The sequence below is a fragment of the Harmonia axyridis genome, chromosome 1, assembly GCF_914767665.1.
Source record: "Harmonia axyridis chromosome 1, icHarAxyr1.1, whole genome shotgun sequence".
In the NCBI taxonomy this organism is placed as follows: Eukaryota; Metazoa; Arthropoda; class Insecta; order Coleoptera; family Coccinellidae; genus Harmonia; species Harmonia axyridis.
The window spans coordinates 57,900,784-57,919,863 of NC_059501.1; the positions used below are offsets into that span (position 1 = coordinate 57,900,784).

Sequence of the window (19,080 nt, forward strand, 5' to 3'; positions counted from 1 at the left end):
TCACTCAGATGCAAAACTGGAATTGGATGGAGTTGAGATTTAAAGGGTCCAAAAATTTACATACTTTGGAACTATAATAACAGACCAACTAGATCCAGACGAAGAAATAAGACGCAGAATTGCAATGGCCAAAACAACCTTCCTAAGAATGAAATCATTTCTTTGCAAACACCATCTGGATTTAGAAATTAGACAGAGGATGGTCAAGTGTTATGTTTGGTCTGTACTGTTGTAAGGAGTGGAGGCGTGGACGCTTAAGATATCAACAACACAACAACCAATCGTATGGAGGCGCTGTAAATGTGGATACATAGGCAAATGTTGAAAATACCGTGGAATTATTTGGGTCGTATATTGAGAGGTGATCGAGATCGTATTCTACAACTCATCCTCAAGGGAAAAATAGAAGGTCGACGAAAACAGATGTCTTGGCGAAGAAACAGGTCAACTTTTCCATATGGCAGAAGATCGAGAAGCCTTTGCTATGATGATCGCCAACGTCGGACAACTCTAATATGGCACATAAAGAAGAAGAAGATCTCTCTTTTCTTTCGTTTTGGATTGTTCTGTTTTCCATACCGATGTCTTGCTTGATCCGTTTAGATGTTTTACATTTTCACTTTGTGTTGTCATTTGTATATTTGATGTTTTCAGTTAATTTATGTTATCATTTTAAGGAACATAGAATTCGGTTTCTCTATGTTCATGTGTCAATGATTGTAACTTATTGTTTTAAGCCTGAAGAATGCCTAATACAGGCCGAAACGTTGTGAAAGAATGAAGTCAAACTTGTTAATTTTTTGTGTTCCTGAAACCGATATTTCCCAACTTTAATTGAAAGCGTAACTTTCGCAAGTAATCTTATTCCATAAATATACATTAGATAATCGAAAAATTCTAACATATATTTTTTTTTATTTCTTTTTTTTTGATATTTTAAATTTGATGGAAACTTTTCAATGTTAACAATCAATACACTCAAAGTGTTTTTCATTCTTTGTTCGAAATGATTCAACTTATTCAACATATCCTCCAATGCAACCGGCGTTGAATTTATATTAGGTACCTTAGCATTATACCTATTTTTTTAATTCACTCAAGCCAGAGTGCCTCTTTCATCTTGTCGACTCAGGTCCGCCGCTAGAACCGGCAAACCGGACATTTTTCCGGGGCACCAAAATTCAGGGGCGCATTCAGTCAATAATACAAAACATACTTTTTATGTTTTATGCTTTACCAAGCGCCAATTTTATTGAAATCGAGCGTGCTCTCTCAACTGGTTATTGAAACACAAATAGGTAATAAAATGCACCTTTCAGAACTACGTCGTCTTTTTACTTCAGATTTATTTATAAAGCGTCGTACTTTCAAACAATTCAGGGCATTTTTTCATGAAATCGACAATCCTTTGATAAATTTCAGAAGATGATTTTTAGTTGAAATAACTATTTATATGAAATCGAAGAGATGCCTAAGAGAAATAATAAAGGCTCCTTCAAAGAAAATTCAGATAAAATAGGTAAGTCAGGGCGGCAAAATTTTATTTTGCCGGGGCGTCAAAATGTCTGTGTCGACACGTGAATTCAGAGTCATGACACGTGAATTCAGAGTCATGAGCTCGATTTTCTCTACGATCACATCTTTCGCGGGCATTTCAAACCACAAAATTTCAAAGGAGATTAATGTCGATTGAAAAGATATGGGTATAATACGGCAGGATGATGATTAATTCATTTCCAAATACTCTAATGAGCAACTCAGACGAATGTTCAATGAATATGTCGTTTTGTAACCAATGTTAAGATGGTTCAATTAGGCTGTTGCTTCGTGTGGATTTTGAATACTGATTAATGAGCGTGATATAATATTCAACATAGAGGTAATAATATAAATTCAAAACGTAGAGGAGAGTGAGTGTATTTAGGCAATGAAGCTCTCACGCTCACCGATATGAGTAATGAGCAATTCTTGTCACTTAGAAATTCCGCATTTTTGGAAAATTGCCAGTTGAATATTGGACAGAATTCATCACCTGAAAAATTGTTGAGATATTTCTTTATTATGGTGAAGTTATTAGATGAAGCTATTTATTTTTGGCCACAATCCTTATTAGTTCTAGCCAGTTATGTTATGTTACAGCTTTCAACGCCAGTGGATGATAATTATAATTAATCGTTGAAGATGATCCATCCAAATTTGTAAATGTCCTTGATGAAGATTAGAACGAGAAATCAATCACTGAGGTACCGGGTTTTTCACCATAATTTGACCCCCCCTTCAACTTTGTTACTAGGAGAGGTACAAAAAATGTTTTTTACAAAAGTTTCACGAAATCAACTAGTGTTTTTTAAAATGATTTCACAAAACGAAATATATACAGAGTGGGCAACATATTGATAGCAACTTCATTTTTTAAATGGAACACCCTGTATATTTTTATATATTTGACTAGCTCTTTCTCCCCTGATTTTGAATATATAACATATGTTTGGCCTATCTCTCTTATTCTGAGTACCAGAGAGTTTCAAAGTTTAAGAACGACTTGGCAAGCTAAGTAATTTCAATTGGAAGGCTGCGATATTCAGAATCCCCTTTTTTGAGTTATCTCGTTGGCAATGATATTTAACATACGTTTGTCATAGAATAAAACTATTCACCGAAAATGCACTACACAGAAGCGGAAAAATTTGAAATATGTTCGCTTTATGTAGAGACCAATAAAAATGAGAAAACTACAAGGAGAGAATATATGGAGTTGCATCCAAATAATCCAATTCCAATTTATAGTGAAAAACGTATGTCATATCGTTGCCAACGAGATAACTCAAAAAATGGCTTTTTGAGTTATCGCAGCCTTCCACATTGATTACTTTTGCCAGGTCGTTATTAAAATTTGAAACTTTGTGGTATTCAGAATAAGAGAGATAGGCCAAACATATGTTATATATTCGAAATCAGGGGAAAAAGAGCTAGTCAAATATAGAAATATATACAGGGTGTTCCATTTGAAAAAATTAAGTTGCAATCAATATGTTGCCCACTCTGTATATGTTTCGTTTTGTGAAATCATTTTAAAAAACACTAGTTGATTTCGTGAAACTTTTGTAGAAAACATTTTTATGTACCTCTCTAAGTAACAAAGTTAAAGGGGGGGTCAAATTATGGTGATAAACCCGGTACATTTATTCTCAATTTCATTGATGTCAGTTTATAAAAATGCTTTCTCCACTTCGTTGTAAATTAATTATAATAATGATTGAAAAAAAATGTTTACAAAATGTACCATACCTTTGTGAAAATGATGATTTCGAATTGGCAACCAAGCTTTTTTCACCCAACTTTGTTACTAGAACAGTCTAGTAACAAAGTTAAAGGGGGGGTTAAATTATGGTGAAAAACCCGGTACATCTAATTGGGTCAATTCTCTTGATATTATTCTTGTTAATAGGAGAAATACTGAAATCACTCCTCTAGATACTCTTGATTATATGAATATTATATATGCTAACGAAAAATATCAATAAGGTTCACGAGGATAATCAATAATTTGAAAAAATATGACGACTTCGAATTTCACACTCAAGAGTGGCAATTAAATCATTTGTATGTACAATTTCCTCAATGTCCCTTTTCGAGACACATCGATGTAGAATCAGTTTTCAGAATATTTCTCGTCATTATTGAGTGTACAACCGAGTGTACAACTTTGCTTCCGCCGTTTTGCAATAGATGACTGTAGCAGTAAGTGGTTGTCGAAATAAATAGATCGTAGATGTCATACAATAAGAAAAGGTTTTTGTAAACATATCGCCATCGAAATATTCGTCGATTTGTATCTGCATCATGAAGTTATTCTCCATTAAACATGTCAGCTTACGAGCCAAATTCTCTTCATTTGCGTGAGGTTTTAAGTTTCCGCTTCAATATGAGGAAATCTGTAGCTGATCTAATGCTCTCAAATACCTATGGCGAGGCCGCTATTAGTGAAAGCACGAGTCGAGAGTGGTTTCAACGCCTCAAGAATGGTGATTTTGACTTCGAAGTCCAGCATGGATGAGAGAAGGCTTTCGAAGATGCAGAATTGGAGGTAATACTTGATCAAGACTCGTGTTGAACGTAACAAGAATTGGCAGGACCATTGAGGGTGATGCACCAAGCCATTTCAAAACGCCCGAATGTCATGGAAATGATCCAGAAACAAGGAAATTGGGTGCCGCACGAGTTGAAGCTGAGAGATGTTGAACGGCGTTTGTTTGCTTGTGAACAGCTACTTGCAAAGCAAAGACGGAAAAGATTTCTGCACTGTGACTAGAGACCAAATTAGGTTCATCTTGATAATCCAAAGCGCGGAAAATCATGGGGATATCCCAGCCGTGCTTCCACGTCGATGGCCAAACCGAGTATTCACGGTACCAAGGTCATCCTCAGTATTTGGTGAGACCAGCTAGACGTAGTGTATTATGAGTTGTTGAAACCGACTGGAACAATCACAGGTGATCGTTATCGAATGCAAGTAATACGTTCAAGCCGAGCCTTGAAAGACTAACAGCCGCAATACAACGAGAGACATGATAAAATGATTTTACAGCATGACAGTGCTCTACCCCATGTTGCAAAAGGGGTTAAGACATACTTGGAAACGTTGAAATGGGAAATTCTACCCCTCCCTCCGTATTCTCCAGACGTTTCTCCCTCGGACTATCACTTGTTCCGATCGAAATGGCACACGGCCTTGCCCACCAGCAATCCCGGTCTTATGAAGAAGTGAAAAATTGGATCGATTCGTGGATCGCTTCAAAAGATGACCAGATATTTCAACGCGGGATTTGTACGCTGCCCGAAAGATGAGAGAAAGTAGTGGCCAACGATGGACATTACTTTGAATCATAAATGAATAACCAGTTTTTCACAATGTGGCCTCGAATTTCGCAAAAAAAGGGCGGAACCAAAGTTGTTCGCCCATGTATGTATAACTTTTTTCCATTCGGGATATCCAATGTTGAAATATGCGTAGAAGTCTCTTGATGTTAGAACAGGATGAAACAGGAAACAGGATACACGAACTCGGGAATCTGAAACATAGCTTGTAATCCGAATTATACGTCCTTGTCAGGATAGCTGATGCTAATTTAAATGCAATGCCTGTTGAACTATTAGATACAGGTAACAATCGAACTCAGTTGCGTGTTTTCCATCCCATAAACGCACTTGGATAGGATTCAGAATTTTCTATGAAGAAGAGAACATCATGACGAATGATTAGCATGAAATTCGAATAATTCGATGTTAGAAAGGAACGCAACTGACACCCTGATATGTTTTTTGAATTCTAAGAACCACTTCATTACAATTCAGGAATATTTATGTGGGTTATTTGTGGGTATGATACGATGAACTGAAGCCTTCATCTTCATATTGAGATATGAAAATCCAAAAATATTCCATTTTTCACAAATATATCTATTGAAAAGTTCATGTTACATATTCAAGCATCTTGTCTAGACTAGATGTTATTCCCTTGAGATGAAACAACTGAGGTGCTTTACTTTTTCTCGGTCGAGCAAAGTAAGAGGTTGAATGTACTATTTACTACAACAAAAATTGAGATAATGAAAACATTGAGTTCGAGGATTCATAGGGAATTTTGCAACTCGCTGTGAGAGAGATTGCCTGCACTTCGATTATCCTCATCACCCTTATCACGTAAGCTGGTGTGTCCTCACACTTATGGGATCGACCTGATTTTGGATTCATAAGATCAATCGAAAATCCTTACTCAAATTGTGAGGATACCACTTCCATGGAAGGAAGAGACAAGCTGTATATAAAAGCACAGGTCATTCTGTCTTCGACAAGCTTCGGTATCGACATAAAAACATACAAAAAAGAAGAAATTACGTGAATAAAGAATTTTTGGAAATTTGAAATATCAAGAATATCTGGATATCTACATCCACCGAGGACTAAAGTGGAATATACAAGCCCTAGGCTTAAATAATTAAGACGAAGAAGAAGAAGAATATTTTGAATCAATTATTGAAATCTTTGTTCGACCCAGTAAATGTAGTTGATATAATACTCCGCGATGTTTAATTAATAATAAAAAATCACTTTCTGTTTGAACTTACTATTACCACACTGACCTCGTCTCCCAATCTTCAATCAAATTCGTAATACTTGACATTTCTTTCATTATGATTACTGGCAATTCGAACCTAATGAAAAGCTTATTACTTGGAGGCAGATTGAGTTTCAGACAAGTCAGTAAGGCAAGGCAGTATTCAATTTCATCAAAATAAACCGCAGCTATCTCACTGCTCAGAAATAAGTCATGAACAGCTAATGACCTTCCAATCCTCACACTTAGTTGATGATCTCAGAAAAATACACAAAACACATAGAACACAGTATAATATAATAGAATAGAACAAAAGATACAGTGAGATAAGACATACTGTAAGGTACAGAAGTATTCTTATATACCTACATTTACAAAAGCAGTTACAAATTACAATTGGTTCATGAAAGGTTTACGCCAATGAAGATAAATTAGATTAGTTAGAGGATGAGAAGAGCTTCTATAAGAAAAACGAGAAGGAAATCAACTCCCAGCGCTGTCCTCGATTCGCTGGAGATATTTCCAGGGAACGGTGTACATTTCATTTTTCATCGATTATAGAATTCTGAGGTTCATTATAATGCGATGCATTTGGACTTTATGTTGATTGAATATCGATTGAATTCTTTTGAAAGACGACAGGTAGGAGATGATGCGACATTGAAATCTAATTTATAGGTGATCTACCAAGTTCCTGGAGGCTCCATATAATTCTGGTTTCTTATTCTTCAGACCTTTTCCATTCACCACTCGGAACTTCTGAAGAATGAGAATACCCATAATATAATTCAATAATAGGACTCATTTCTTACAAACAGTGTTACAATTTCCACACAATAGTTCTCTTGGAAGAATGGAACACCCAAAATCTCTTTATCTGAATCCCTTGGACTCATTATTATATGTTTTATATTTATGGTATTTATGTTCCTAGCCAAAAAATTGTCTAATTAAACCAAAAATATTGCCGCAATACTCAGTAACACTATTAAAGAACTTATATATGAAAATAAATGACTGAACTACTTTCCCGAATCTACCGAAATGAGTTGGCATTCTTAATTCTTATTTATGGAAAAATGTACCTAAGTTTTTCCTATTTCGAGTATTTTCGAAATAAAAACTGTATTTATATTATTTTAATATAGTTTTCATTCTTGCTCAAAACAAATAGCGTTTCAAAATAAATCAAGGGTTTTTCAATGAAAGGTTTCATTTTGAATGGCACCCAATCTACATCTGTCAACTATGCAATAGCTAAAAACGATGCCCGGCTCAATATCGTGTTGAAATTTTTAAATTTCACAAGAAAATTGTGAAAATTTTACGTCACCGTAAGCAAATCTAAAGTAGGTAATTTTGGATCATCGTGAACCACTTTCTTGGTCGGCAGTAATGAAACCGCTCAATAATTTCAGCTGTTAGGACAATTTGCGTCGCTTAAGAACAACTGAGAATATTGCTGCTATTGGACTTTTCTCTTTAGGCCTCGTGAAAGACAAGGTCTATTCCTAATCGATTTAAGACCTTAAAGATGGAATTCGTTAAGTTATCGACGACATACACCCGAAAATGTGCGAATTGATCATGGAAAATTTCATGAAAAGAATATGGTACTGGAATCGTAGCCGTGGCGGCCATTTGGCTGAAATCGTTTCTATTCAATCCTGTCATATCTTCCTCCTCATAATGAATTGAAATTTTATTGATTTCTTTTGAAATACATCAATTTTTTTTTAATATCAAAGGAAAACCTCATATTTCAAAACCCTTTATTTGAAATTTAAAACTGGAATGATTATCTCTTTGAGCAGAGAAAATTGACAAGTTGGAAGATATAAGCAATAGGTTGTAGTGCTATAGATGTGATAATCAAGAACTTCTTCCCTGTTGTTCCATGGTGATGAGGATCAAAGATTCCACATACCTCAAATAGATGCATGAGTCATTATAGTAAATAATCGCATCACCGAGGAAGTCATGTATAAATGACATCGTGCTCACTTACCTGGCAATTCCAAAAAGTTGGATGTCCTCCTCTGCCTGCCCCTGGCCGTATTCTGGAAATTGAGCGGACCTATATCCTCGTTCGATACGTTAGACATGTTCGAAGCCAAAGAATCCCTCGATCCTCGCCTAGAGGCCAGATACGCTAAGCCACCCTTGACCGATCCTTTCCTACGAGGCGAACTGGGTCTGCTGAGACTTGTCGTCGTAGTATTGACAGCGTCGTCTGTTAAATCCGTCAGATCGGATGTCGACTTCCGGCATCTCTGCAACGGTCGTTCTGCCGATTGATTGCATTCGTTTATGGATTTGCTAGAGCCGTACCTGGATGTGATACAATTTCATTACTATATTATAATTAAGACAAAGACTTTTTATTTAGCATTGATATATATTAGTTTCAATGAAAGGAAGCATTATGAAGCATCCTTCAATGGACTAGTTAAGTGATGTTGATAATACTATATTTGACACGATATAATTAAAATATAGAGCAAAACTGAAAAAACAGTGAAAAAATTTTGAAAATCCATCAATAAATGACTGAGAAATAGATTATTTAAATTTACGTATTTTAGCGCGGAACGTCTTTGGTCTGTGACGTCATGGCACTTGCCAGTGATCGCTACACCATAAATTACGTTTAAATACTTAGCCGCGCCAAGGCTCTCGCGCCGTTTGTAGTTGTACAGTATAGTTTTAACTCGAGTTTTGTTTTTATGTCACCATAATTAAAGAAGGCTTCGTGAAAGGACAAAGTGACAATTTGCCTAAAATATATATATTCGCAGTGATGGAGTTTTTTCTTCAAATCCATCTTATGTCAGTGCTGAAATAAAAGGAGTTGAACTTTTCAAGAAGTATCTACTTTTGAGTTTGCTTCATCATGGTTCAACTTATAACGATGATTTATTTAAAAAACGTTTCATAAACAGTTTGTAGTTGAGTACTGGTTGTTGAAGTCTATCCATGGCAAAACATATTAATGTGAGGAGTAAAATGTAAAAAGAGAAAAAGTAATTTATATGTATGTATATAGTAAGTTATTTCAGCCATCGTGTAACGGCACAAAAGTGCTTGTACACCAATGAATTCGTAAGCACTCTGCGAATACCAGTCGTCTAGTGTGTGACGTCACGCCACTTATACGTACTATGAAATTATTCTTCCAAGCGCAACTTCAAAGTCCCATAACTTTTTCATTTCTAGAGATATTTCGATGATTCTTCCACATTTTTGTTTCATTTTACTTAAATTTTCAGAATTAATCCTTAACAAAAAATTGAAAACTAGTCCATTTTGTGATCAAAATTTTTCTGAAACCTATCACTATTTTTCAAATACTATTTCATCATAATACAGGGTTATAACAATTTAGATGGGCACTACAGGGATATCGAAAACCGTTAGACATACAGGATGGCTCAAATTAGAAAAAATTGCCTTATTTAGGGATCAGTGCGTTGATGTTGATAGATCTGAAAAAAAATCTCAAATGGTTCTCGAGATATACCGAAAAAACTGAAAATCCAGTTTCTTTTCTGTACAACTCATTTGTTTTTGGAGATAACTCCACGAAATTCGGTTTGTAGTCATTATCCAATATAGTCATTCTAATGGTGTCGTCAGATCTTTTCTATTTCATTTTCTTTATAAGTGCGCCTCCTCTATGAGGCTTGCGGTGTTTTATCCAGAGATCACACAGTGATCTCTGCGAATTAATAATAAAATAATGATAACAATGTCTATATTTTGCACCAGAAATTAAAAGTATTGCAAAAAAACACGAATGAAATCATCATGCAAGATGCAAAATGGCGGAGTCCTGATAGGCAAATACAAGAGTAAATCCCTGATCTTCTCAATCAAATTATGTTTATTTGAATCTAAAATAAACATCGACATATTTAAATAAACCTTCTCTCTCCATCGGAGAGTGACGTGAAGCCTTAACGACATCTCCCTGGCAAGCACAAAGTCACCACACACTCCCCTGCCAGTACTGACGACTCCCTGAGGGAGTACGAAGGTATATTCGACCATTCTCATTCCTCCATTCAAAATTACTGGGAACTTTCCCAGGTTGTCTGATTTTGAATTGAATGAATTGTTCTACTGTAGCATGCTACATTTAAAATTGAATAGTCAACTATGACCAAAATCTGAGCGTACGCCAATGCGTATCTTCGTGCATGTGTACCCAATACAGTAATACTGTCATATAGCTTCTTTTCCTGGTTTCCTCGAATGCACGTTATTGATAATCGCAGTGAAATTCATAGTTATTTTCCTTTAGTATATTCTTAAATATAAGTTGTATATTTGTCTTTTCGTCACTTGTTTATTATTTAATTGTGTATATATAATACACAGGGTGTCCGGGAAAATGTGGAAAATCTCTCGGATTTTCCATTTTGCAAAATATTATATGTGAATTTTTCTGGTACAAGATATTTTAAAAATTCAAATTCAAATTCAAAATATATAAGGGGTATTTGATCGACCTAGGTTTTTGTCCATTGTGGTGAATTCAGAGATCAGAACCACGACTCAAAACAACGGACTGAACTCGGGCATTTTGAGTGGTAACAGAAAGGTTACACATAATTTTGGCGCCCAACTGGGGGCTAATTCCACGTGAGGGTGAATTCAGAGATCGAAACCACGATTCAAAATGCCCGAGCCAAGTCGTTTGTTTCAAGTCGTGTTTCTGATCTCTGAATTCACTACAATTTTACATTGGGTGTTCAGTTCTTCCGCTTCTTCATATTGATTAGTGTATAGCATATGGTCTTCGATTGCTTGTCCTTTGAGGTCCTGACTTTTGACTAGTTGACTGTTCCACACACTTTAGGTGGAAAACTTCACCATACTTATAGCAATTAATGAATTTCACTAATGTATCCAAATATTTATACACACTTATTTTAATATTTCTAGGGAGCTCACTTTCATTTGCTTACTCATCGGTACAAAAGCGACGAGTTCAGCCTTGCATATTATTAACATGATTCATAATTACGAAGTTTGAAAATCGATACATCAAAAAACACAGTTCTCGGAAACTTGATGACATAGGTATTACTCATTATGGTATTGAAGTCATTTTTTCTCACAGTAATTCCAAATACATTTTAAGCTTTGAGGTCCAGATGTTCTCGTTTCGAAATTCTGAATTATTGATAAGTTCGTCAATTCATCGCATTCTACACGTCTGTTCGAAAATCATACCGAACTATGCCAATTCTTTGTTGATATAAATGGGGAAGAGAACAATCCACTTCAGATTGCAAATGATGTACCATAGATCACAAATGGTACGATTAAACAACCGGCGGCGTAAGCCTCAATCTACTTTCTGAAAATGGATTAATATATTACTCCCACGAATGTCCCATAAGTACAAAATGTCACTCCCACCTGCACAGATCATTGTGGAGCTGATAACGGAGGATGAATTACCGGTCGTATCGCTGCTACTTCTTCATTCCAGTAGCGTTTCGACAGGGTCGGCACTGCCGTCCCAAGAAATCGATATCAAATAAAATATAAATAACATTTTCTACTATACCAACTATAACGATAAAATTATTCATTATTCCTCCAACTAAACTTAACTAAAATCCTAGAGGAACATTGAACAATCAAGTATAATTAGTTTATAAAATATTGTACTAGTATATATTCCTTTATATTGTGTTGTATGGATTGAATTTCAATACAATGACATTTGGTTCCAATTGGGTTAGGAGTGGTACCACATCTTTTTTTGAGGCGCGTTTTGCATATTAATTTTATTCTTAGAATTGAAGTTAACATTAATCTGTGGCAAGGTATATATTTTTGGGTACCTAAGGTATGGTCCGTATTAGGGCTGGGACTTTTTCGCCTTTTTGTATTCGATCATTCATCCATAAATTTATTCGATTATTCGAATAATTCATTCAAACAACTATTGATGCTTGATTATTCATGAGTAGTCATGAATATTCAACTATTCGTTGATTATTCAGTGATTATTCAATGATTATTCAATGAATATTCAGTCAATATTCAGTGATTGAACTCATGTTGTACTGAACCAATAAAATCCGAGCGTTTTGATGAATGAAAAGACCCTTTGCGACGTGGTATAATCGTTTTGGTGTTTTGCCTCTCGCCATATACGCTCTATTAGTGTGACGTCACACACCGCCATTTTTGGTTCTCCTGTCAGTGTTCGGAATCCAAACAAATAAATTGTCATTCAAATTAGTACGGTCTCGTTGAAGGAATTGGCTTATTTTCATAAATAAGAGTATTTGAGAAACGATTTCAGTATTAATCGATAGACAGAAGGAACGAGGTTAAAACCAGTAACTTTGAATCCTGTATCGTTCCCCAGATTTTGTAAAAAGCCGTGTTTATTAGTTGAACCTCAAGTTCGAACTTACGGCATTGATCTCGTTTCTTCTGTCTATCAATTAATAGTAAAATCGTTCCTCAAATAATCTTATTTATCAAAATTAGCCAATTTCTTTAACGACAACGTACTAATTTGAATGACAATTTGTTTGTTTGGATTCCGAACACTGACAGGAGTTTATTTATAATTTTAATTCAATTGTATCTATCAATTTCAATATTATGTAATTTCCAGTAATTTCAATATCAATAAAACGATTTGTCCGTAGTGAATCTCAAAACCTTGTTTTAATCATTCCTGAATAGTGAGTCAAGTGATCATTCAAACTTTCATTCGTAACTTCATAAATATCCAACTACTCACTGAATAGAAAACTATTCACTGAATAATCAGTGAATACTCAACTATTCACTGATTATTCATGAATAGAAAAGTAGTCATTGATTATTCAACTATTCAGTGAATACTCGACTATTCACTGATTATTCATGAATAGAAAAGTAGTCATTGATTATTCAACTATTCAGTGAATATTCATGATTATTCGAATAATGCAAAATGCAATTATTCGAATAATTATTCAATGATTATTCGAATATTCAAATCATTCATTCATGATTCCCAGCCCTAGTCCGTATGTCGCAGAGAATTTCGAAGCGGTTACTAAAAGTTTTCAATATTTCAGGTAACCTGCTTGCTACTTTTTAGTTGTCTACAAAATTTTGTCTTGACAGAAGTTTGGAGGTTCTTAATGCTTAATCTTTTGAAATTTTAAAGTTCCTTCTTCACCTAAATGACAGATCTCATTATTTATTCACTTACGAGGGAGGAATCGGTTATGAAGTCATATTATTTACCGCTTACTCAGGGTGTTCCCCGGGGCTCTATTTTAGGACCGCTTCCATTTTTCTCATATACTTGACATGGCAATGGGAATCTCATTCTCTCGGAATTGCAAAAATATGCGGATGATTCCCAATTGAACATGTCTCTCAATTTTAACCCTCAACTGCACATTGTAGCATATATGCATAATTTTCAAATATGTTCCAATATGAATGAACTGAACGTTTTCTGCTCAGGCTCACCGTATAAGATTCGCTACATGTTAACTTGTTTCTTATTGGCACTTACCGTGTGGCTCTGAATTGAATGGAACTCAAGTTGCAGAACAATATTCTAGATGCTGTCTTCCGCCACAGCAAGTTCGGATGAATTGACTGTGCATTCAGTTATTCAAACTCAATATTTTATTATTCAGTGGATGGAAAAAGAACCGATGGCAAATGTCAAGGCATGTGCAATTATGTATATTCTTTATTCGTAAGATTTTCGCTGAAAATGTGAATATATTCAAGTTCAGAATTTATGTAGCATATTTGCTACATTGTGCGCTTAATGAATACCTACTTGTTCCCATTACGGATGACATAAAAACAAAAGCTGACGAACTTGAATATATTGCAGCACATTTGAGCGATATAAGTATTGATTGTTTCGAAAATGATTAAGTAGATCTTAAAGATGATTTTTTCAACCAAGATGTAGAAAGTGTCCTTGTCAAACGATCAATCTTCATCACAGACAATTCCTGAAAATAGCGTTGACTATAGAATTGAAGATTTGCCGATATTTTTTGAGATTATGATAAGATAAAATATACATATCTTCAAAAAAATACGCCAAGTTCATCATTTCAATGACAAAGAAACTTTTTTTTGCCAAAGGTTCAATAGGGATGTTGCGTCATCTAATAAAATCAAATGAATTTAGGTTCTCCACATTGAAGGCCGTTTTTAAAATACTAGAATAGCATCCTCATTATCTTAATTATCGAATTCATTTTAATAAAATTGATTCAAATTGTGCTAATTCGTATCGACTAGCACGTGACTGCGAACACCAATCAGGGCAATTTGACGTCATATCACTGAAACGTTTAAAATATAGACAAACTAATCTTATCTAGAACTAGTTTATCTTTGGTTTAGAACGTCAGTTGATATAATTAAACCGACTTGACTGACAATATCAGCTAATATCAGTTCAGTTTGACAGACCGTTAGCACGTGGTGACTGGTGACCATAGATACACTAGTTAGTTTGTCTATGATGGTGACTCTTTTATGCAGTGACGTCAACATAATACCGTGGCAGAATGGAGCGTTTCAGCGGGAATTTTGAAAACATTTTTTATTTACGTATTTTTTATTGGTACTTTCTATATTTTTCCAAGAAATTTTTTTTTCGTGTTTATATAGGGCTTATCTACAAATTAAAAGCAATTTCAAAATATAGGCAACATCCCCATTATGTGATCTTGATCAAATCAATAGGTTCGCATCGGACCACACTTTATACTTTAATTCTGCAAAATATTGAGTTTTATTTTTTGGCAGCGATAGAACTCCATAAGCGTTATTGTAGGGAACGTTCAAAGCTCAAATAGATTGCACGCCACTGCAAATCGGTTTGGAGGCGAGGAATTTGGGATCCGGACTAATCTTCTTAGGGTCACATAAAGAATAAATTAAAAGTTGCGTATATTCGCCTGAAAAAGTTGTATCATTTGGAAAAATATCCATCTAGTAGTGCCAAAAGTTACCTACCTATGCAATTCCCGGATTATTTCGTTATTCGATTATGGAGATGAGGAGATGTAGGTACTTTACGATATTGCGCTGAATATCGGTCTGGCTAGGTCAACTCAGAAGTTTCAGAACATCTGCATGCGTTTCTCATTTTCCATTCCATTTGGAGAGCACATACTGACCTAGTGCCACTTCTCTATTTTATCGATGTCGAATCGACGAAAATAATAAATATTTTTATTTATTCATCGTATTCTAAAATAAGAAAATCATCATATTTGCGCAGTCTTTCGTTATCAGATTCATCGGTACATTACTAGAAATTTTAATAACTTTTTTATCTCACATCACATAACATGGATCGTTTAGCGAAGTTGGCGTTGGGATGTGAAATGGCCTTCTTGATGAAGCGAAACGCTATTTTCATCCACCTCATATTTTCATGTATCTCGCCAAGCAGAGGCGTTTGTAAGTGATCTCCGCGAAAATAATTGCGGAAATCGATTAATTCATAAACCTGATGCCTCAACTTATTTCCCTGTGCTCGTACAAGTTCATATAACTGTCGTTTCAACTAAAGGGTTTTCCAATAAGAAGTTTCATTTCGTATAGCCCACTATCTGGACAGCTGTCATCACTTCAGTTCTTATTTCCACATGATATCGAATGCTTTTTCGATATCTAAAAATCTCTTCGCTTAGTTGTACAGTGCATCCCATTTTGGGTGAGACAGCCAGGTTTCTTGCTTGTTATTTAAGATAGAGCCTTGCGGTTTTCACGTTTCTATCCTACTTTTTTGTGAAACTCAAGTTGGTCTAATCAGATTTTGCATAACTGTTTCCGCTCAAGAGATACAGGGTGATTTTGGAAATTGATACTTTTCGGACCCCTCCTTTATCTCCGAAGTTATTAGAAATAATGCTGAGGTAAAAACTACGTCTGAATCAAATACATACATAATTTTAATCAGAGGAGACAAAATCCAATACTCAATTCTGGTTCTCTTCTTCTGGAAAACTAACAAGAGTAGTATTCATTTTTGTCCACCTTCTTTTGTTTTCGAGTTTTTATAGTTCTATACCTATGTAGAATATTGATGCAATGAAGATTCCATTTGATTTCTGTTTTATTTAAAAGTTTATAGGCCGGTTTTTTTATATATCTCAGCAGCATAAAAGTACAGCAATTCCATATAAATTTATTCCATATAGCTCACATAGTTTTTTGATTCCTTGAAAAAATTATCATTCGTCAGAATGACTGAATTTTGTTGAACCACCCGCATGTTCATGAATTCTTTAAGAAAATAAAGAAAAAACTTGCAATTTTCGCAGTAGGTTTTAGATTTTGGGAAACGTGATCAATTTAATTAATGTTCGTGTTCCGCCAAAGGGATGCGCAAATATGTTTGTTAGGAATTGATATATTGGCATTACAGACAAGTTTATCAATTCCGAAAAAAACCTCTTCGTGTAAGAATCGAACCCGCAACACCCGAATCACTAGTCCGATGCTCTCACCAATCGAGCTACCGAGGAAGCCGCAAGTTGCAACCGCATAAGAGGAATAGCTTATTTCGGAAGAAGCTGTAGGATTCCCGCTCGAGGAGGTACTTTTTTCGAAATTAAAAAACTTGTCTGTCATGCCAATATATATAATATTTTCATATGAAAAATCATTATTTCAAATTTGTTAAGAATGTTGTTTTCCAGGTAATCTCGAACAATAGATTTGGTTGAGATGAAATTTTGCATATACATAAAACGTACAGTATTAATTGCAAGCCTTAATAACATACTGAGTTGTAATTTTGCACATGAATGTACAATAACGTTTTCTTCAAATTGTTTCATAAAGAATTTAAAATTCCAAGCAAAAAATCAAAAAATTTTTTGAATATATGTAATAATAATATAATAGATGACTAGACTGGATTGAAACTCGAAATGAAATTTATTAGATATAAGTATTTAAAATAAACTCTCGTTTGTTTATTCAAAACTTCAAGAGCATCACTTCATCAAAACATCTCATCTAGATGAACTAACCGACAACAATGACAACAACATGATAAACTATATTTCATTTATACCTAAATACAGTTCTGTGCTGTGAATGCTCTGAGGCCAAAACAGTGCGCTTTTCAATTTTTTTCATCATTTTATTCTTGCATTCCATTCTAATCGAAATGTAAACGGTATAAATTCAAGGATGTCAAATGAATTTTCCTATTGTCGTTTTCCAAGGTTCGTTGTTGCAAATACCAAATCAAAAGCAGAGTAAAAGAAAAACAAACGTATCAATGCGGCAAAAAACTGGTCAATATTGAATTATATTCATATAAACAGAATATTGGAACGTTCCAACTTTTACCCATTAGATCCTGGTATTGAACTTCAATGCCGCGAAGGAGAAAGTTCAGAGAAAACGTGAACTATTCCTTTCGCATCAGGCGGTGGTTGACATTACGAGGTGATTGACACCACGAGGGTGGCTGACCCCAATATGCTACTTGAAAGCTGAACAATAATGAGTGTTCCACTAGATAGTTTGATGTCGTAACTAAAAATCCATTCAAGCCGTTTGTGATATGAATTTCATTTTCCTTGGTCATCCGATAAGATAATAACGCTCAGAGCGATATTTTCAGCGGAAAATATCAGCTGAAGCTTTTAGAGAAACTTCAAAATTGGTTCGTTGAAATAATATTAGGGAAACCCCCAGGGATGATCCAATTTACATTTGCGCATTCAAGCCAGGAGAGGATAAGTTGATTGACCAACGATGTTTCAGCTACCTATCACCACGGTTAATTAGTTTCTTGTTTGATGACTTGGGGGAAGCTCAAAGTGCCGGATTCCAGAATTTGACAGAACCATAATCTGAAATACACTCTGGGGAGCAGAAAAACGGGTCATTTGATGATAAATGTTCAAATACCTTCAACTCTTGAAATTTTGACTAGAACCAGAAATTTCTAGAAAACTAAAACTTTATTCGATTTGTATAAAACTGAAGAGCTTTTTATGAACAAATCAAAACTTCGAAATTGAAATGAAATTATCGTAACTGTGATGATGTCAGTATCAGTATGACGTGCGACTTCCCCTATCTTTGATTACAGCTACCATATGTCTTCACATGCTCGTGATGAGTCTTTGAATATTCCCTTGTGGAATATTCTCCCATTCATGACGAAGTGCTTCACTGATCTCTTGTAAATTCTTGGGCGATAAAACTATAGTTCTGACTTGACTTCCCAGTTGGTCCCATAGGTGTTGGATGGGATTCAAGTCAAGAGTTCATGCTGGCCAGTTGAACCTTGTAATTCCAATCTCATTCAAGTACGCTGTCACTATTCCACCAGTACGTGGAAATGCATTGTCATGCATAAAAATTCCCTGCTCTCTCAGAAATGGTTTATAAGGTCATAATCCATAAGAATTCCCTCTATGTACCCTATGTATAGGCCCACTGAGCATCTATCCAGTTTATTCGACCTCATGCAAATTTGAGATGCTCAATTCGATGCTCTCTGAGAAGTGAGGCCTGTCGCAGGTATGTATGGTCGTAAATTAGATTCTTCCAGATTCAGGTCTTCTGGTCAGCCTGTCTGCCTCCTCTTGTCAATATTATTTGGACTGTAGCTAGGCTACATTTTTATAGTAACAGATCTTTGGCTCAGCCTATTTTCAATATGTGCTACTATTCTCGCACAATCTTCAATTGACAAACTCATTTTATGAAATTGTCTCAGAGAGTGGAAAACAAACTTTTCAATAACCAATGTTGAAAGTAACTTATAAACGATGAATTTATCGTAAATAATTATTCGAAGGTGGTTTCTTTTGTTAAGTTCTTCAGCCATTTTGAGTGAATTTATTAATGAAATATAGATGAAGAACAAAATATTATTGAATCAATTTGAACACGTGATTCTATTGGAAGAGACAGTATAG

General features: G+C 35.1%; 1 protein-coding gene across 2 annotated transcripts in view; it reads right to left on the reverse strand.

Annotated features, from left to right (window-relative positions):
- Positions 1 to 19,080, reverse strand: part of LOC123678590 — a 290,215-nt gene that overhangs the window by 181,124 nt on the left and 90,011 nt on the right. For both annotated transcript variants that reach the window (XM_045615723.1, XM_045615718.1), the window contains exon 3: positions 8,127 to 8,449. In XM_045615723.1, coding sequence (XP_045471679.1) covers positions 8,127 to 8,449 — 323 coding nt within the window. The remainder of the gene's footprint in view (positions 1 to 8,126; positions 8,450 to 19,080) is intronic.